The sequence below is a fragment of the Leucoraja erinacea genome, chromosome 21 (assembly GCF_028641065.1).
Source record: "Leucoraja erinacea ecotype New England chromosome 21, Leri_hhj_1, whole genome shotgun sequence".
NCBI lineage: Eukaryota > Metazoa > Chordata > Chondrichthyes > Rajiformes > Rajidae > Leucoraja > Leucoraja erinaceus.
In genome coordinates, this window is record NC_073397.1 from 22,385,897 (window position 1) to 22,408,501 (window position 22,605).

A 22,605-nucleotide genomic window follows, 5' to 3' on the forward strand; every position below is an offset into this window, starting at 1 on the left:
TAACCTTCAACATGGTAGATGCAGTATATCATGGATAAAGATGAAAGTATCTGCATTATTACACAGTGGTGCAACTGGGAGAAATGTTGCCTCACTGAGCCAGAGACCCAGGTTCAATCATGACCTTGTGTGCTGTCTGTGTGGAATTTGCTTATTCTTCCTGTTAATGCGTGGGTTTCCTCCGGGTGGTCTGGTTTCCGCATATGAACCAAAGACGTGCAGGTTTGTAGGTTAATTGGCCTCTGTAAATTGCTCCTTGTGTGTAGGGAATGCACGAGAAAGTAGGATAATATCGAAATTGTGTGAATGAGTGATCAGTAGTCGGAGTGGGCCAAAAGGCCTGTTCCATTATGCATCTTTCAATCAATCAAGATTTCACAAGACACATCTTCCCCCTTTTCTTCACTCTGAAATCATTTTTCCCATGTCAACTCGCTGGTTCAGCTTGCCACCAATCCCATTCTCACTGCAGTTTCCCACGCAACACCAGGAAATGCAAGACCTAGCCTTTTACATTTTACCAATGTCGCAAGCAGTCCTTCTAGATTAAGCAACAGTTCATTTACATATCTTTCAAATATTGTATTGCAAGTATTGTATTTGCTGCTCATGATGTGGGCTCTTCTGCCTTTTGGTCTGCTCTGCAAACCAAATGCAGATTGAATGAAGGTACACAAAAATGCTGGAGAAACTCAGCGGGTGCAGCAGGATCTATCGAGCGAAGGAAATAGGCAACGTTTCGGGCCGAAACCCTTCTTCAGACTGCAGATTGAATGAACCGCTTAATAGAATATCTCTGTGCAGACCTCATGTTAATGTGAGAACCGTCAAATATCATTTTAATTCTCTGCCCTACTCTCACTCTGATCTCTCTGTCATTGTTTCACTCCTCCACTGTTTCAAATTAAACTCTAACTTCGAGGGTGATCAACCTGAAACCAACTAATTTTTTGCCCAAGCATTCAATATTGAGTTTTCTACAATCAGTGTGTCAGTGTCAGCAGTAACCAGTTCTGGTGTGTGGTCATATATCTGGAATGTTAATGTGGTCTTTTTCTTTCCAATTATGCTGCCTGATCTGCAACATATTTCTAGCATTTTCAATTATTTCAGATATCCAACAATTGTTTGCTTTGTTTCTCACAGTTTTAGCACATTCGTGTTTTATTTCTAACTTTTCACACCCACATGCTAACTGGATGGCTCTGAAGGTATTGCATCACTTTGAAAATCTGCGTTGGCACATGATCATAGATAGTTCCCATTCCGACATCAACATAACTGTCCTCAGCCCCTCCAGCCTCAGGGTGAGGCTAAATGCAAACTGGAGGAATATCACTTTATATTCTGCCTGGGTAGTCTATAAACAAATGGTATGAATATTGAATTCTCCAATTTCAGGTAATGCTGGTTTGCAAACTGTATTTCCTAACTAATTATGGAAGCAAATAGCTTTGGCCCTAGCAAGAAGCCACGGGTTGTGCTTGATACTGTATTTAATATAGTGAATCAATAGAAGTCAATTAAATCGTAACATACATCTAAAATCAAAATCAAATATTTCTATCTTTTATTTTGCATTTCAAAAATGGAACATGATTCATTTCTTATTCCAAAAATATATGCTTGCAGTACACCACAGGCACATTTATTATCCACCTTCTTTCCTTCATAATTGCAGTAAAATATTAATGTGTTTAATTGTGGCTCATGAAAGATAATGAAGAAGTGCTTACAATAAACATGATTGTAAAGGAAGATTTAAATAATATCTCCATGGTGTTTCAATTAATGACCATTCGGCATCATTATACAAATTTGTTGATGTTTAATAATAGGTGATATCTGTGGCAAACATAAGGAAGTTCTAAAGTATAAAGAAGAAAAAAACATTAAGCACATGAAATAATAATGTATTTACTTATCACACACACATTTTAATCACCTTGAAAGCATCCATCACAGTTGTTGGTGTAAATATTTCACAAATGCATATATATATTGTACTAATGAATTGCACACATTTTCATTAATTTTAAGAAAAATACATTCATAACTTTTATGATATTTAATGATCTAGAAAAACAAATACAGGAAAATTAAAAATAAAATCACAGTGTTCAAGTAGTTGCAGTAAATAAATAATTGCAATAAAAAGGTGGAACCAAAGTCAGATACATTCATTCCAACTAAATTACACTTAATGTTGCTTAATGAAGCACAATTTGAATTGTGTGGTATATGTGGTTAATGTATACCTGGTTAATGTAGGTTAATGTATACCAAGCTAAAGTACTAACAACAAAGGTTAAAGCTATAATATGGACTGATTTGCTAATCAAAATGTAAAGGATTGAATAAGAAACACAGAAGTATCAGAAAAAGACGTGAGACGGTTATGAAACAAGGAATCACAAAATATATATGATCAATGCAAGAAGAAAGGTATCGTAAATCTACAACCTCTGCCATTAAGAAGGGCAAGGGCTTCAGGTGCATGGGGGCAACTTTATGTACCTGGACTTCTCCAAGTCAAGCTGCCTTCATACTTTAAAAGTATATAATTGTTCCTTCATTGTCATCCCATCTAAATCTTGAAACTCCATATCCAACTGAATTGTGTGAATACCTTCACCAGATGGATTTCAGAGGTTTGGGATGCACATTTTATTAATTGGGTAGGTCAATAAATTTTGGCCTTGTCAGCAATCCCCAGATACATTAAAAAAAAAACAACCAAATAATGACAATATCTGAAATGTTGGTTCAGAAATGATTGAAAAAAATGAAGATTACTTTATTGTGATAAAAAGCTTCAGATGGTGAATAAATGTAAATACGCTTCCTATTCACCACAAATTGCTGGGTGATTTGTTCCACTCTCTTGTTATTCTTGCATAAATCAAATAGAAATCTTGCGCAGTTCCCCAGCTAATGCATTTCCTAATATGATATTTGGGCTGGTTTGCCACCAATGTCAACTTACTTGCTATAAATATTATTTTGGAGCACTAATGCATATTTAATAGCTAGAATATTTGGCTGCTACTGAATGTATCTGGACTTGTTAGTGTTCTGACGGAAGGTCAATGACCTGAAAGTTAAGATAACTTTTAAAATTCAAAGATGTTAACTGGCACGCTGAGAACTTTGACCATCTTCATTTATTTCAGAAATCCAACATTAGTAATTCACTTTAGTTTTCATAATTTTTTTATGAGACAGCATTTTTTTAACAAACATTACCTTATGTGGCTGCAAAATAAGGTTAGAAAGTTTGATATGGTCCATCAGAGGAAGTGAATATCCTTTGGCAAGGTCAGCTGCATAAAACAATGGTTTGCATGTTAGTTTAAAATATTGTAGGCTTGATTGTTCAATTAATAATAGGCTATAAACGGGTTTGACCAAATCTTTAATTAGCAACATATTTCTCATTTGATTTCCTAAAATCCTGAAATGAAGTAAATTTGTGAACACATTTTTGGTGAATATATTTAATAAAAGGAGGATATTCTGCTTTGACATGCTTGGCATACCTTACCATGCATTGCGAGTTTAGATATGGCAACTCCTTAGCTCCTCATTATACATTGCCCCTGATGTACAAATTATACATTTGATGGTGCTGAGTGAGATCCTCTTTGCCAACATATACTCACAAAATTGCATCGAATATTGTAACATGGTGTTGGGGAAGAAAATATATCAAAACAACGTTATGAAGGGATTACCATGGAATTCAATTAATTTGAGCCACGTTTAGTTCCTGGTTCTTTTGATCAGGATTTGCTGTCAACATAATGGTAAGTGCCTGCAGATAATATTTCCGAATGCATGGATTTACTTTAAATTAGATGAGTAAATGTTTTCTTCTCCAACTACTTTTCCATCAGCAATAATATCTAGTACATAAATATGGAAAAGCCATAACAGCAAACACACATCCACAGATTTTACCTCGAGACACTTCCATTATGTTCACAGCAAATTCTGACCCGAAGAAGCAGGAACTCAAGGAGGCTCAATTTAATAGACGTCTATGTTAATCCCCCCGCCCCCCTCAGAACATCAAACTTTGATATAACTTGTTCTCCAGCATTATGTTAAAATATTGGATGTAATTTTGTGAATATATGTTGACAATAGAGAATCTCACTTGGCACCCACAAACGCACAATTTATCATATATTGATTTTTCAAACGTTGATGAAATGTATTTATTTCAACAGTTTTCTGCTCTCCCTGTTTTGAAGCCATTGATTTTTTGCTGGTTACCTTTAATAAGTGAGCTTTGACAGTGACATAAGATGAGCTGTTCTATTTAGTAGAACACTGTCCAATTAAAGTTAGATGTAGAAATCCTAAATGATTTTCACTTCTTTAATTCCATGCATTGCCACTGCAGCAGTCCAGTAGTGAGATTGAACCTGCAATTTAGTACGTCTTTACAATTCAACTACTTTTTCAACAGAACATAGCAATGGAAAGATTTTTATAATGTTGGGGAAAGGTGCTGACATTAATGTAGAAAGACTCTAATATAAATTATAAATTACAACTTTCTTCAGGTACTTACTATTAATACGAGGTAAAATAACAATTGAAATCAAGAAATCAATTCCAGATTGTAGACAGTTTACCTGGGAACAAAGTATGTTACAATGAGGAAAAACAGTTGCATTCAACAGATATGGAATTTTGATTAAATCACCATTATATTTACACATGTTATTAACTGTTTTAACTGCCTTTCACCTATCTTTATATCATCTGCAAACTTGGCCACAGCCATCAATTTCATCATCCGAATCATTAATAAACACCGTGAAAAGTGGCGGACCCAAATGCAACCCCTGCGGAATATCATTAGTCACTGGCCAGCCAGCTAGAGAAAGCCCCCTTTATTCTCACTCTTTGCCTTCTGCCATTCTGCCAATCTTCTAACAATGCTAGTAATATTCCTTTAATACAATAGGTTCTCAACTTGTACAGCAGCCTGTTGCTGTGCCTTTCCCTTTCACATTGTTAACTCCAATCGCTTTTGTGAAAAATAATCATTTAGTGACTCTGCTATGCTCTCTACCTCCACATTACTTTATACTTTAAACTTTAGAGATACAGAGTGGAAATAGGCCCTTCGGCCCACCGAGTCCACGCCGACCTGTGATCACCCCATGCACTAACCTCCGCACACTAGGGACAATTTTACAACTTATTGATGCAAATTAACCTACAAACCTGTACATCTTTAGCGCGATGGGAGGAATCCACACCTACAATCTCCCTACAGACAGCAGCCCGAGCCAGGATCAAACCTGGGAATCTGGCGCTATAAGGCAGCAATTCTACCGGGGTGCCACTGTGCTGCCTTTAGTTTTACGCTTTTTTATCTCAAATTTCCCCTACCATTCCATCATCCATCCTTTTGTTTTTAATTTGTCAATCGATTTGTTCCTCGCTAATCTTTTCTAATTCCTTTTACATTATACCTTTAGATTATCTTTCAATTCTTCTGCCAGGCTTTTAACTCCATTCTGAGTATAACTTTCATCATATACGTTATTATGAAAAAGTAAAAGCTTCTTTCTATTCTTTAATTGAGGAAATTGGTTTAGTCTTTGAAGGCCCAACATACTGTTTCTCTATATCTTTTATCAATACCGCCCATTTCTCCAGGCTTTTCTCCTTCCATGTTCTTTTTTCTTCTTGAATATGTTGTAACGCGTAATATTACCCATTCCTGCAAATGTTTCATCCAGGAATCCATTACTTGTCAATGCTGTTTTTGAAACATTCATGCTCGATGTGAATTTATAAATGGAAAGATAGTTGTTAATCACTAATCTGTTAGAAGATTGGAAATACATTTGATATTTTATATTTTATAATCCTCTGCGATTTGTCTTGAACTTGGCAAATGCTGCAAACTATTTGTAAGTTGGTCCATAAATATTGCTGCAAATTTAAATAACGTTCGACTGGAGTTTGAATGATGACTATAACTTTCATCATATACCTTTACAATATCAGTACAATTAAAGAATGAATCTGGAGTCTTGCTCGCCAGATTTACTGTTAATGTAAAAAAAAAAAAACTGTCACATCAGCAAATATCTCAATATTTTCTGTTGGGCATTTGCCATCGCTTTTCTAGATATATATTGGAAACTTCATTTATGCAAACAATATAATGGTGGAGTGGGAGGGAGAAGCTTTAGCAAAGGTCATGGTTTAATATCAAATTAAGTTTAAATTATACTTACCTGAAATGGACCAATGTTAGATTTCTGTAAAGATAATTCTACACTAAAGAAAAATAACAGAAATATATATTAGCATTGTGAAAAATTATTTTTAACATGAAACAGACTCATTATTGCTAGTTTATGAAACAACAGAAGAGTTTAAATTAGGGATCAGAGATCTTACCCAGGATTTTAGATCTTACCTAGGATTCTGAATTTAGTGCTGATTCAATGGCAAATCCTTTGAATGACTCAAAATAGAATACTGAGCCCCTGTTTTTGTTGGTACAGAGTTTAAGGCGGCAAAATATATATTTTTGATAGTGATCACCATCCACTTCCTCATTCCATCATCAATCATTTCCAACCCCAAGACAGACAAAGAGGCAGACATGCAGACACCCATGCACACAAAACCCACCCCACTCTTGCTGACTCACCTATTTCTTGATGATATGCGAATTAATTTACCTTAATGGCCATTAAAATATTGTCATTGTGAAGTGTTTAGAAGCTATTATAGAAATAATTATTGCTTGGCAACTACAGAACAACTATATTACCTGTCTCTAGCAACCTTGCTGAACAGATTGCTTTATTATCTGAAAAATTTGAATAGGTTTATTGTTGTCACTGAGAGATACAGTGAAAAACTTGGTGTAGAAGCCATTACTTTAGTCGGCATATTATAGCCATGTTTTAATATTTTAATTTATTTTAGTCTTCATCTGTATTTTGTAGGTGGGATTTGATATGTAGAAGGGGTGTGTCTATTTCTAGACTAGCGCTGACTCATAGGAGGCAGTTGGGTCTCAGAAGGATGAGAATGAGTTTTTTTTTACCATTCATTCACACACACAAGTTAATGAGACGACATACTTTTATAAGAACAAACTTTCATTTGATTTATATGACATGAATGGAACAGCGATTAAGAACGGAAAGTGACGGAGTATTTCTTTGCTAAGTACTACTTCAATAAAAGACCAATTAATCAAGAAACACCATTTGGAAGATTCATTTTTTACTATCTTAAGTATATCGTGAGTACGTAAAATATACCTCCTAACGAACCCCGTGGAGTAATGGCTATCGAAGTTGGACTTTGAGAACGTCGTAAAGACCGCCATTATACTTGGTTTTGCATACAATCCAGGCAAGTCATGCTATACAGATAGTATTAAAAAATAGCAGCACTTGCTGTTACAACCACAAAAAAAGTACAGATAAAACAAATGCACGAGGTCGCTATGGGAATTAGGGAATTTATCTTTAGCTTATTGGCTGTTTAAGGGTTTGATAACTGCGAATGAAAAGGTGCTCTTGAATCTAGTGGTACCTGCTTTCAAGCTTTTTTCTGCCTGATGGGAGAGGGGAGAAGAAGGTGTGAGTTGTTGGCCGCTTTAAAGAGTGTTTTATTTCCCAATACACACTGGCTGTTGCTCCACTCTGTTTCCTGAAGTCGATGTCCAGCTTAAAGATTTTCTCACATTAAAGGAGAAGTCGTTATCTTGACACCATGCTACTAAGCTCTCGATCTCCTTCCTGTACTCCATTTTGCTATTGTTTGATACTATGGTGGTGTCATCTGCAAATTTGTAAATGTTGTAGGAGCAGAATTTGGTCACACACTCCTGACTATTCATGGAACTTCACTCTGTGGTGATCCATAATTATATGGATGGATAGATGTGCAACAGGTGGACTGGTGAGGATGAGGTTCAGTAAATTTGCTCTCTTGTGTTGTTCGCTCACTAAACTCAAATCGATCAATTGTTGTCAAACTAGTTTGATGATTGAGTAATTTCATGAGATAAAGCCACAATTTATGAAACAATTATTTTAACAAGCTTGCCTCTTTTTAACAATGAGCAGAGACCAGTAGGACAAAGTTCTAGTCTTTTTGGGCTTCTTTCACAAACCAAGACATTGGGAGTGGAGTAGCTATGGGAAATGGTAAGATCCAGGGGTGACTGTAACTATAGCCAAAGAGAAGTTTTGAACATATCTAGGATGATTCATTCTAAGACAACAGATGGACAAAAGTCATATCAAGGAAATGTGAAGAATAATGAGTCTGGAAGACAGCTTCCCTCATTTAATTGGTACATGCATCTTGGATTAGTTCATCAGCACATTTATTAAATTGAATTAATTTATCTCAATTACTGTATTATATCATATGTTCTAACATTACCTATCCAATGTTAGTTTCCCAGTAATCTTGTCATCTTTTATACCAACTGGGGTTGTGATTTGAGCCTTCTGCAAATGAAAATTAAGATTCAGTTGTTATATTCTACCACAACTTGTAAATTAAATCATTTTTTAAAATATGTGATCCAAAACTTACCAGTTTAACATTGAAGAGAGGAATTAATGTTGAATTTGGCAAGATAGCAAAGGCATAGACATCTCCAGATGTTGTGAGCATGATTTTATCAGACTGAAAAGCCATAGATGGTGCAGAATCCGCTATAAGCTGCAGTTTCATCTTCATGACTGGATACATTTTTTTCATCTAGAATGATTAAGTGAACACTTTTGCATTTATATTTGGATTGGAAATTGGCATTTTGTTGAAGCATGTTGAAGACCATTCCAGCCAGGATATTAACAAGCACCAAGTTAGTGTCCAGTATTCAGAACAGGCCGATCATGAGTTAGACAGTGCTGCCATGTTGGAGCTCTGTCCTACCTAATCCTTATTGGTTTCAAACAGCAAACAGTTTAATTAGCAGAAAATACCTTCTACGTGTGCTAGTTAAAGGGCCAATTCTTAACGGTTAGTATCAGCTTATTCCTTTCAGCTAGATCACATGGGGCTGGTCAAGCTGCTGGTTGTGGGAGCTAGATTGTCCTGGTCTGACCAAGAGGCTCAGGGAGCAATTTTACTTTTCAAACATTAGGAGGCGCCTCATTGACTAGGTCCTCACAGAAATCTGCTAAACATTGCACTCTTTATTAGTCCATCACCAAAGCTACACAAGGTCAACATCAATGAAGACAAATTATTTATTATGTAATCAAATCTGGCCTGGCTAGTGATAGAGAGATATAATTAGATATATTTTGGAATTTGCCATCACATAACATCTTCAGTCCCTCTTGCCAGAGAAAGCTGTGAAATAAGCAAAATGTTGCGTTTAACAGGTATGACACAGCATTTACACCCTTGCACCCCACCCCCAACTCATCACCTTCCCACAAGTACAAGCAATAGAACATTAACGTAGAATGAAGATTAAAAAAACAATTTAATTCCAAATCTTTCCATAAATTTATTTAAAGCTATTTAAAAAAAATATGTTATTTGGATTTCAATTTAATAATTTCATAGTAAACTATTAATTTTCAGTCTAATTCAATGCTGTAGATTTTAGTATAGCAGTAAACGGGTAATTTGTAATTTTAAACACAAGGAACGATATATGCTGCTTAACAAATAAAAAACCACTGGAGTAAGCACTGGAGTAACTCAGCAGGTCTGAGTCTGAAGAAGGGTCCCACCCCAAAATGTCACTCATCCATGTTCTCCAACATCAAGAGATGTTGCCTGACCCGCGGAGTTACTCCAGCATTTTTTGTCTTCCATTTGTAAGTTTAGTCAGCTTGAAGTGACAGTGTAATAATTGTTTTAGATCAACAGGGGTCACTATTGTTGTACTGATTATCAGACAAGCAGTTTTCAAATAGAAGACATATTAACATTAAGGCCTTTATTTTGAATGTGTTTACGTGATTTTTAAAAATATATCTCCAAACATTGCAGTTACAATTTTACAATCCTTTGTATGTTTATATATGCTGTCCTTCTACCGATGCGCCGTGGAAAGTATCCTCTCCTATGGAATCCTGGTGTGGTTTGCTAGCTGTACTGTGGCTGAGAGGAGGGCACTGCAGGGAATTATAAAAACTGCACAGAGCATTACAAACGCTCAACTGCCCTCCTTGGATGATATATATATAGGGCCCGATGCTTGCGCCAGGCCACAAATATGAAGCAGGACACATCCCACCCTGCCAACCACCTTTTCATTCTGCTACCCTCGGGAGGCGATTCAGGTCTCTAAAAAGTTTTTTAGTCTCAGGTAGACTAAAAAATAGTTTCTACCCATGTGCGATAAAATAGCTTAATTTCAACAGAGAACACTGGGGAAGCAAAATGTAATTCCAAGAAATGCCGCCAAATTCTTTTTAATTCTTTTTAAATACTTATTTATGATTTTACTAATAAGTACATATGTGTCAATGGTTGTCGTGTTTGTATTTTTTTTTAACCGGAGGAGATGTAATGGAATTTCGTTGCACAGTATTGTGCAATGACAATAAACGTATTCATTCATTCATTCATTCATTCATTCATTCATATATTTTTCAGAATAAAAATTCATCATTTGCTGGAGTGTGTCTCGTTTGTCGCATTGGCTTTAGGATCATATATCAGGAATTTTATTAACTTTTCAGTTTTTCTTTTTTAAGCATATTAGGTATCCTTTGGTGCATCAACCAACCCTGTTGTTCTTAATAGCAATAGAAAGTACTGGGAATACTCAGCAGGCCAGGCAGGAAACAGAAATGTTTCCTGAGCTGAAACCTTAACCCAGTTTCTGTCTCCACAGATGCTGCCTTGACTGTTATTGAGTGTTACCAATTCTCTCTGATTTTGCGTTGGATTTTCAGCATCTGCAGTTCTTTTCCATTCTTAATTAAAACAGTATAACATTTAGACTGTTTTGGTATTCAGCTGATGTAATATATTTTGTGTCCCACTGGACTACTTTACGAGTGACCTGGCAAATGACGCCACTGACATGGGACACAATTGAATGAAAGTGATGATGTGATCCATATTATTTTAGAATATTTGAGGATATGGGGAATAAATTGGGTCCATGAAGCTGACACAGTATGCAGATTAAAACAGTACAGCACACGGACAACCTACAATGTCCTTGCCGAACAACTCTGTCTTCATGTGCTCCATATCTCTCCATTCCTTGCATATCCATGTGCCTATTGAAAACATTCTTAAATGTCATTGTTGTATCTGCTCCACAGTCGCTCCATCCTTTCAACATCCAACGTTTTTGCGGTTACAGCACCTAGACTATGGAACAGCATCCCTCTTCCCATCAGAACTGTCCCCTCCATCAATTCTTTTAAGTCTAGACATAAAATTGATTTCTACTCTCAAGCCTTTCTTGAGCTCCTCTGAGGGAGCGCTGTATGTATGTATTGTTGAGCTATGTACCATTGTTTGTAGCATGTTAGTACCTGCACTAACCTGAGCAAGTGTGAGGTTTTGGACTTTGGGAGGTTGAATGTCAGGAAACGGTATACAGTTAATGGCAAGAACCTTAACAGCATTGATGCAAAGAGGTATCTTGGAGTCCAAGTTCACACCACTTCGCACCACTTAAGTGGCAACACAGGTAGATAGAGGGTATTAGTCATATGGATAGATTGGACAAACATGGATTGTTTTCTATGGATCCATCAGAGGTTGAGGGAAGATCTGGTGGTAGATACAATAATGAATAGCATAGATAGGGTGGACAGTCAGAACCATTTTCTCAGGAAAAATGTCAAAGACTAGAGGGCATTGTTTTAAGGTGAGGAACTAAAGTTGACCTTCATAAAAAGAGGAGTTGAGTATAGGAGCGAAGAGCTCCTTCTGCAGTCGTACAGGGCCTTAGTGAGAACACACCTGGAGTATTGTGTACAGTTTTGGTCTCCAAATTTGAGGAAGGACATTCTTGCTATTGAGGGAGTGCAGCATAGGTTCACGAGGTTAATTCCCGGGAATGGCGGGACTGTCATGTCAAGTCAAGTCAAGTCAATTTTATTTCTATAGCCATTTAAAAACAACTCTCTTTGACCAAATACCATAATAAATTGGATCACATTTGTATAAATAATTACAGTACTCTTTCTTTAAACCATAATTTCAGGAAAAGTATATTAATATAATTTAAAAGTATATTTGAGAGTATTTATATAATACCTGTGGTATCAGTGTTCCAATGGTTTCTGTATTAAAGCGTATGCGTGAATTATCTGGAAGCTATATTAAGAAAAAATATGCATTGTCTATTACATTTCAGGATTGAAGTATCCATACATTACAAAAGATAGAAAACAAGAGAATTAAATTAATTTATTGAATGTTTATGTAACTTGTCAATAGAATCACAGTGGATTTAATTCTTACTAGTGAATTATAAGCAATTTTTACATACATTTCCTGTGTATATCAAAATACTCAGAGCCAAGGAACAGAGTTTGAGAAAGTTGCCAGATCATTTTCCTTTAGCTGTTGTAGCCTAAATACACACAGCATGTGAATCATGAAGAATGTTTTAAGAATGATAAAATGTTTAAAAAAAAAAGTTAATTAAATCTATGAAGATAAAACACAAATGGAAATAATTTCCTGTAATGGAAATAAACTATAGATTAAATTTTTGTTTTCATTGTTTTATCGTAATGTAAAACAAAGAGAATTCTCGAGTTAACACGGAACATGTTGCTGTAAGCATAAATATAAATCCTTCATTTTCAGAATCAATGATCTCCATCTTTCATCTGAAATGTATTTGTGAAATTAGGCTCCAATTTCAATCCAGGCAAGTTTCCAATATAATTTATTAATACCCTCCTATGTAAACAAAACAGCATTATATAAAGTAGACACATTCTGAGTTATGTCTCACAATAATCAGCTCTAACAGAAACATTCACTTGAACTGGCCTTTGTTTATTTTACATTAATGGTATGTTTTCCATTAATACCCCTTAAGGTTCATTAACCCATTAATTGTATATAATACAAAGCCACTCCTTGACTCCAAGAACTTTATTAGGAGAGAAAAAGGCATCCAAGATTAACTAACGCATCGGGTGGGCTGCCCTGTGTATATATATACAAGGCCAGTATGTTTTGCTTTTTGTTGCATTTAGAATAATGGAAGATTTCCAGATTTCAAATTCTATAAGAACTATTTCAAAAGATCATTGATAGAAACGATCTAGTTATAAGAAACCAAACTTAGCCCAAGCATTTTGTCTAGAGCTGAAAGGATAAATTTGTGGATTTTCTACTCGGGAAAATTTATTCATGACCTTTCACTCCAGGTCCCAAGTAACAAATAGAAAATCAGATTTCCATGTTGACTGTGAGGTTAACTGATAATTGTGTTGTTTTTGATCTTCATCAATGGAACACTTTCTATTCGATAAAGATATCAATGGACTTTCAAGCATCTTCCCAACCAAAAATGATCAGAGTACCATCAGAATTCCACCTTCAAGGTAATTATGTTGACAATTGTGTATGGTGATTTTCACAACATGGTAACTGTGTGTTTATACGGTTACTGGTCCATATATTTGTGTCACAGTAATTTGACTGTTATTGAAATTGCTGAAGACATCCCATAGGGTTGCAATGAAGTCCAGTGCAACACTTCTCCATCGTCATGTGGGATCGCAGTCTCATTTGGCTCCATATCTTCTAACGTCCATTTGTTTTCAGTGATCTTGAGACCATTCTGCCTCGCAATTTCAGTTACTCTTAGAATAATAGGATTTTAGAGAGTCTAGGACCAGAGGCCATAGCCTCAGAATAAAAGGATGTACTTTTAGAAAAGAGTTGAGAAGGAATTTCTTTAGTCAAAGGGTGGTGAATCTGTGGAATAGACATTTCCAAGGCGGAGATTGACAGATTCATAACCAGCAAGGGCGTCAGGGGCCACGGGGAGAAGGCAGGAGAATGGGGCTGAGAGGATCTAAGCGGTAAGCTTCTTTTACATGAAGAGGAGGTGATGTAATTAAATATAGTTATTGTGTTTAAGAAGCATGTGGGCCAACACTTAAATAGGTAAGCCAAAGAAGGATGGTCCTAATGAGGAGAAATGGAATTAGTGCAGATGGGCAAAAAGGTAGGCATGTGCTTGATGGCCCAAAGAGTCAATTTTTATGCAGTTTGATTTAACACCGTATTAGCCCATTCTTCCCCTATTGCCTTGAATCATCTATCATCTCATTTACTGAATTTGTTTGACATGAAATTAATAAATTCATGATTCATTAAAAGTAAAAATAATAGTTATACCTATTAGTACTAAAAATAGTCAAGGTAGTATCTCCTCTATTATTTTCAGTATTTAGCTGATAGTAAGGTAACAGTAAAGACTTTCTTATTCTGACTTGAAGTCTTTGATACAATTTAAAATAGAAATGATATTATAATTCTATGTGAATCATGTTCAACTCACCATATCGTCAGTAATGTTAATGGATATACCTCCCACTGAGTTGAGAACATAACCAGCAGAATTAAAGAAATATTCGGAGATTCCGATGTAAAGCATACGCTCATGGCCTGAAAAAATGTTCAGCGCTGGAGCAGAAAATGGAATGTCGGTACGATGTAATAGATTGTAAAATTCCCCCTAAATGGAATTGGATTTAAGTTAATTTCCAGTGCATAATATTTCTTCATTGGGTTGGACATGTACAGTATTAATTAAATGCATGAACAGTGAAAGAGCAATCATACAATAATAAAATGAACTATTTTCTATGCCATATTGTAATGAGAGATTTTCTCTGAATAGAATATACAAGAAGATCATTTTTAGTTCTATTGAGAGAAATACTTCATGGATTTTTTAAACATGTAGGAACTATTCACACCATTTTAAATAGGGCAGCAATCCTACAACTGCGATATTTATGGTGAGATGAATGATCTGTTAATTTATCTATTTTTTTCCATGGGCCACTTCATTATAATGTATTGACACTGCATTATTTCCTTTAAGTGGTACAATAGATCTTAAACAAAAGATGGAGTAGGCGTTAGATAATGTAATGAACCTCAGATTTAAAAAAGGACTGATTGAATATAAGAAATAAGTTACAACATCTGTTCATTTCAATACCAAAACATTCTCCTCTTTTAAACAACTAATTACAAACTAAAGAGAATCATTTGTATTTTGAAATGCAAAAGCTACGGATTAAAATGTTCTGATGTAAAAGAAAATATGGGATGTGCTCAGAAGGACAAGCAACATCTGTGGAGAGAGAAATAAAGTTAATGTTTCAGGTTAATGTTCTTTTATGAAACTAGTGAAAGTTTTGATGAGAGGTCATTGACCTGAAGCATAAACTGATAGACACGTATTTCTGTTTCATCATTATTAACACAAAGTGCTTTTATTGTTTGTAAACCTTTACAGAAATAAATTGTGGAGAAACTTCAAATTTCTTACATTAAAAATGGCTGCATTTACTTAATTTAATTGTACATTGCACTGTCATACCTTGAGGGGTAGATTAAGTGAATTGTTTGTCACAAATGGAGGACTGGTCAAAGAGTAATCAATTCCGATATATCTGCCAACTTCTTTTGTCACTGAAAGAGTCAAAGTGGTGGAACATTAAAATACCACTAAATGTTTGGAGTACTATTTAAATAACAAAATCATGAAAGTATGGAGGATAATGTCATTTGTCAAACCTGAGGACCTGGAGACAGTGGTCTAAGATGTTCAGTAACCTGATGTGTATTGGGTCTGTGTCAATGAATACATCTTCAAATGACCTATCCCACCAACTACCCTCGCAGATTCAAATGCGTCAAGGCTCCTAACCACATGTTACAGTTATCACAAAATGCCAGCACTTTCAACATGTGAAGTACACTAAAGACATTCTACAACACTCAACGAATTATTTCTTTTTTTTCATGCAAGCTAAGATACCATATAATTAGTAGGAACAACAAATCTGAGTGAAGGTAATGAAATTGTATCATCGGGAGACTGTGCTCAGAATCACTGGTCAATCCAGATTACATTATCAGGGGCAGGGCTGAGACAATCATGACAACACAATGCATCCAATACCTTTCTTATTTTCCACCTCCCACTTATTGCTCAACCTCTTCTGATTTATTCAGAATTCACATTCTGTTTTCCATTTTCCTCTATCAGAATCACAGATAGGATGCGATCTTTGTATGTCCCCCTTCTCCCACTGCCTATTGCTGTGAGAATGAAACACAGTCTGCTCTTTTTGAAGGAGAGTGTGAGCTTATTATCCAACGGTGAATTCTCAAAGTATTTACAATTCTAGCCTGGAATAAGCCCAATGCATTCTAAAATAACTTAACAACTACTGACGGAATATCTATTGCATATGTGTTTTGATTATCATCAATATGTCCATATATCCACAGACTAATCACACATTAGGTTTAAGTTTATTATTGTCATGTGTACAGTAAAAAGCTGTTTTGCATGGTATCGAATCAGATACCATATATAATGTGAATAATACTATATATAAATACAAGCAAGTCAAACTCAAACACCACAGAAGGAGCAAAGTGCAAGATCCATCAGTTCCATAGACAAAGTCCAATGTCCGCATAGGTGAAACAGACAGTACCCTAACTCATGGAAAGACCTTCAGAAGGGGGGCATAGCGGGGAAGAAGCTGTTCCTAAATTCGATGGTGTGCGCTTTCAAGTTTCTATTCCTTCTGCTAGATGGGATTAAGGAGAAGATGGAATGACCGGACTTTGATTGTGTTGCCTGCTTTTTTTTGAGGCGGCTTAATGTATTGATGGAGCCAATGGTGAGGTCTGGTCAGTGTGTTGGGCTTAATTTACAATTCCCTGCAATTTTTTGGGGGTCTTGGGCAGTGCTGTTCACAAACGAAGTGGTGATGTAATCTGAAAATATGCTTTCTGTGGTGCATCTGAAGATGTGTGTAAGAGTCATTGGAGACATGCCAAATGTCTTCAGTCTTCTAAGGAAGTAGAAGCGTTGGAGTGCCTTCTTTTCAGTCACATCATTGTGGTTAGTTCATGACAGATTGTTGGTAAACGCTAAAGAACCTGAAGATCTCAACCCTTTCCACTTCGGCACAATTGATGTTGATAGGGACCTGTACTCCACTATACATCCTGAAGTCAATAACAAGGACCTTCATCTTGCTGACGTTGAAGGAAAGATTATTATCCTGACACCATGTTACGAAATTCTCTCTCCTTCCTGTGCTCCATCATAATTTGTGATACAGCCCATCATAAGGATATCTGCTGCGACCATTTTCCTTCTCACCCTTCCAACACCATGCTCTGTACTCATTCTCTGAAACATGATTAACTCTAAGGGGAGTGTCTTGTTATCCACTCACATCTGCAGAAGCATTGTAGGTAAACTCATTCCATTCCTGGCATCCTGCATTTTTAAAGAAACAAGCTGACCAGGTGGTGCCACCAGCAGTGGCTGCCTCGCCAACAGTCCGTCTGTCCTTTCTTCCGTTTTTGCTATTTTAAGTATGTGTTAAAAAGTATGTTTTAGTGTTCCTTGGTTTGTTTTATGTGGGGGGTGGGGTTGGGGGAAACGTCTTTTCAATCTCTTACCTCGACGGAGATGCAATTTTTTTCCGTAACCTATCTTCGTCCGCACTGCGGCCTAACATCGTGGAGTTGGTCGCCTTTCCTGGAGACCGACGGGCGGTCCAAACCACAGGAGTCTGCGGGACTTTAACATCGCAGAGCTTGCGTTCCCTTTGACGGGGATCGAAGCTCCAACCGCGGGGCATGTGGATTTTAATATCGTGAAGTCCGCGGTCTCTGGAAAGAAGAGGCCGATTCGGGAGCTTCATGCCGTAGAGAGAGTTTCAACCGCCCCGATGCGGGAGTTTCGATCGCCACGACTGGGGCTTCGATCATCTGCTGCGAGGGTTTTGATCGCCCCCGACTGCGGATGGTTTGACTGCCCCGACCACTGCCCCGACCAGGACTGCTGGACGGTATTCAAAGTGCTTAGCTCTCCTCATGGCATCCGGACCAGCGAGATTCAGCAGCAAGGATGCTCTGAGAGCAGGAGAGTCATTGTGGTGTGCGATGTTCACATAATGATTGTAGTCCATTACAAACGTCTCCCATCGCTCCGCGATGTCAGCATCAAAAACTAACGGGGAAGGCTTGCGACACGACGAAGCCATCCTTGCACACACTTACAAGATAAATGAATTAAAAAAACCCGATAAACAGAGGCGCAGATTTACACTGGCTGACACCATGTAAAGGAAACTAGACGTTGTCCATAGTCCTTTAACTAGGTCTTTATTTAAACACTAATAACACACGTTCCAGTACTAACCACAACTGGTCTACACACGTACTGGAACCCAACAGGGAGGGAACATGCAGACACTACAGTTATACTATAGAATGTGGGAGGGACGATATGCTAATGAGGTAGTTACATATATGGTTGCATGCATAACCATCTACAAAAAACAAAGAGGAAGACGATTTAACTTTATTGCCTTCCATCGCAGTGAGGAATGTGGAATGCACTGTGATGGATGTTTATGTTAACTTTTAATTTATGTGGTTGTGTGTCTTGTTGCTTTACATTTGGTATGGCTGTATGGTAACTCAAATTTCACTGTGCCTTAAGTGGTACATGTGATAATAAACTGACCTTGTAACCTTCAATCAGAAATTAATTGACAAGTCAGCTATGAGTAAATGATATGCCTTTAAATACCACTGAGTTGTCACTTAAAGGACATCCTCTTGCTGCCTAATGTGTGTTCAACAGTGCAGGACTAGTACATTATGGTGTTGAAGGCGGAGAATAATTAGGAGCCTTATATCAGCCGGATAGTTGAACTCACATTTGGCAATATCCCATCGTCAACATTGAGATCATTATGATCATTTGTGTCAAAGCCAAAATTTTCTGTCCATTATTTTTGTAGGGTATAATGCCCAGCTCATTATTAAAAATATATATGGTTAATTTAAAGTAACCTATGTAAGACATGCCTATTATTGTTTAGAAACCGCAGTTATTAATCATTTCATCATACCTGGCACTGTCTGGAGAAACGGATATATCTTTTCATTGAGAATTTTCTTCAATTCAAAACAGATCTGCAAAATTGAAGAAAATTATTAGTATGGATTAAATCAGTGTCATTAAACTGTTTGATTATCTTTACTGTATATTGCTGTACATTTTCTGCTTATAATAGATGTTGAAATTTAGTCAAAATACTAATCAAGAATCTCCACCTTAAAAATATACTTTGACGGCCTCCACAGCCTCCTGTGGCAATGAGTTCCACTGGTTCACCACCCTCCGACTAAAAACATTCCTCCTCATCTCCTTTCTAAAGGTCCATCCTTTTATTCTGAGGCTATGACTTCAGGTCCTAAACATTCCCTTTGCTCACTCCTGGAGAGTACTCGACCTAGCCCAGACCTCCCGCTCATTTTTATGGCTGCATTTACTTTTCCAATTCCCATTGTTTAAATTGAGATTCAGATCATCTGATGAGAAACAGAGTGTGCCACAAAATGCAAACTACATCTCAGTCAGTCGATCCTGAGGCCCAACTGCCAGACTGCACGAGCTTTCCAACATCATATGTTTCTTAATGCCTCTTATAATCAGAAACATTTGGAAATCAGTTGAAATGGATTCATATTGTAATCAAAATATTATGTTTATTTACAAACATTTACTTAGGCACAAATTTAAATAATATTGTATTAAAACAAAGTAAAATAACATATCTGGGGCATTCTGGAAGGTCGCAACTAATATATCCACAAATATAGACACAAAGTGCTGGAGTAATTCAACGGATAGCTAAGATAGTTTGTTATTTACTATGGTAGTGTATAATGCTGGATGGATATTTAAAGCTCCCACCCTTATTTGTGTAAAATAAAAAGTTTTATATCATACCTTGCCACTTAAGTATTTCCTGATGGAGGGTTCAAACCACCTGATGATCAGGTTGTACAGCCAGCTGAACATAAAAAAAAGAAAAAACAATAGACATTAACAACCAGAATCTCCAGAACATTTCTGTTAAAAATAATGAATGCTTATAAAGCATTAATTTTGAGGATTTAATTGGATAATTAACTCAGCCAACCTGAACTTTGGCTGATCCCTTGTTGAAAGTCTTCGGCCATTTAAATGACCAATATAACAACAGAGGGAAAGGCTCTTATTTTTGTAAGTCCATTTCATGTCTTCTGGAAGGGACAGAATGTCTAAGAAGCATTGAAAGTTTTTGAAATTGTGCAATAAACTAGGCCTCCAGTTCATGTTCTTAACTTGTAGGAGCAGAATTAGGCCATTCTGCCCATCTTGTATACTCCACCATTCTATCATGGCTTATTATCTTTTGCTCTCAACGCCATTCTCCTGCCCCATAACCCCTGACACCTTACTAATCAAGAATCTTTCAATCTATGCCTTAAAAATACCCAATGATGACCTCCACAGCAGTTTGTGGCAATGAATTCCACAGATTCACCACACTAACGAAAGAAATCCCTCCTCATCTCCTTTCTAAGGTACATCCATTTATTTTGAAGCTATGGCCTCTGGTCCTAGATGCTCCCACTAGTGGAAACATCTTCTCCATATCCACTCTATCCAGGTCTTTCACTATTCGGTAAGTTTCAATGAAGCCTCCCCTTCACCCTTCTAAACTCCAGCGAGTACAGGCCCAATGCTGTTAAATGCTCATCATATGTTAACCTATTCATTAACGATTAAGGGCAAGGCTTAATCATTAAGGACTTAAGGGCAAGGCTGCTTTATCAAAGGGAGCTGAGGGAATGCTCTGTCCTGTTTCACAGAGACATGGCTCACCCCCAGCTCCCCAGACTCAGCTGTCCAGCCTGAAGGGTACTCCATCCACTGTATGGACCGTATACTGGCATCTGGGAAAGTGAGAGGAGGGGGTACCTGCATCATGGTCAACTCTGCGTGGGACTCAGACGTGGCAGTCCTGTCCAACTCATGCTCTCCACACCTCAAACATCTGGCAGTGAAGTGCTGTCTCTTCTACCTCCCAAGGGAATTCACCTCCATCATCCCGTGGTCAACAAGCACCAGACGTCTTACCCTGAGACATTTACCACCATAGCTGGGGACTTCAATAAAGCCAACCTGAAGAAAATCACTCCCAAACTTCCACCAACATGTCTCCTGCTGCACCAGAGGGCTAAACACCCTCAATCACTGCTACACCACCATCAAGGATGCCTATCGCTCTATCCCTCGACCTCACTTCGGTAAATCACTGTTGTGGGACGTATCACCGATGGGGACGAGTCAGAGTACAGAAATGTGATCGTCCGACTGACCATATGGTGCCAACACAATAACCTGGCCCTCAACACCAGCAAAACCAAGGAACTGATTGTGGACTTTGGAAGGGGTAGGATGGGGACCCACAGTCCCACTTATATCAACGGGTCGATGGTGGAAAGGGTCAAGAGCTTCAAACGCTTGGGCGTGCATATCTCTGAAGTTCTTTCCTGGTTCGAGAACACTGATGCAATCATAAAGAAAGCACATAAGTGCCTATACTTCCTGTGAAGATTACGGAGAGTCGGTTTGTCAAGGAGGACTCTCGAACCTCTACAGGTGCACAGTAGAGAGCATGCTGACTGGTTGCATCGCGGCTTGGATAGGAAACTTGAGCGCCCTGGAGCGGAAAAGACAACAAAAAGTAGTACACACTGCCCAGTCCATCATCTGCTCTGACCTCTGACCTACCTTCCATAGAGGGGATCTATCACGTTCGCTGCCTCAAAAAGGTTGGCAGCATCATCAAGGACCCACATCATCCGGGCCATACACTCATCTCCCCACCACCTTCAGGTAGAAGGTACAGGAGCCTGAAGACTGCAACTACCAGGTTCAGGAATAGCTACTTCCCCACAGCCATCAGATTATTAAACTCGGCTCGGACAAAACTCTGAACATTAATAGCCCATTATCTGTTTATTTGCACTTTATCAGTTTATTTATTCATGTATTCATATATATTTATACAATGGTATATGGACACACTGATCTGTTCTGTATTCATGCCTACTATGTTCTGGTGTGCTAAAGCAAAGCAAGAATTTCATTGTCCTATCAGGGACACATGGCAATAAACTCTCTTGATCTTGAACATTCCTGGGATCATTCTCAAAAATCTCCTCTGAACCCTCTCCAATGCAAACACATCCTTCCAAAATTGCTCACAACACTCCAAATGCACTCTAACCAATGCCTTATGAAGCCTCCGTGTTATATCTCTGATGCAATATATTAAAGGGCCAGATGTTTCGCTGCAGTGGCGATCAAAATACTTATTTCCTTATCGATGCAGGCAGCCTCAGCTATGGCAATACTACAATAAAGGAGCTTTATATACTTTCTGTATGTTACTGGTGTTGATTGGGTAGTTGGATGATGCATAGTATCATGGTCTATATTGGGAAATACTGATGTTGCTCAGG

General features: G+C 37.5%; 1 protein-coding gene across 2 annotated transcripts in view; it reads right to left on the reverse strand.

Moving 5' to 3' along the window:
• Positions 1-597: 597 nt before the first annotated feature.
• Positions 598-22,605, reverse strand: part of LOC129707400 (bactericidal permeability-increasing protein-like) — a 58,442-nt gene continuing 36,434 nt past the window's right edge. For both annotated transcript variants that reach the window (XM_055652403.1, XM_055652405.1), the window contains 11 exons: positions 20,039-20,102; positions 19,155-19,218; positions 15,581-15,672; positions 14,528-14,704; positions 12,256-12,315; positions 8,602-8,769; positions 8,446-8,513; positions 6,267-6,309; positions 4,580-4,643; positions 3,247-3,323; positions 598-1,867 (listed from right to left, as the gene is read on the reverse strand). In XM_055652403.1, the coding sequence (XP_055508378.1) occupies positions 1,829-1,867; positions 3,247-3,323; positions 4,580-4,643; positions 6,267-6,309; positions 8,446-8,513; positions 8,602-8,769; positions 12,256-12,315; positions 14,528-14,704; positions 15,581-15,672; positions 19,155-19,218; positions 20,039-20,102 (916 nt within the window). In that variant the 3' untranslated portion in view covers positions 598-1,828. The remainder of the gene's footprint in view (positions 1,868-3,246; positions 3,324-4,579; positions 4,644-6,266; positions 6,310-8,445; positions 8,514-8,601; positions 8,770-12,255; positions 12,316-14,527; positions 14,705-15,580; positions 15,673-19,154; positions 19,219-20,038; positions 20,103-22,605) is intronic.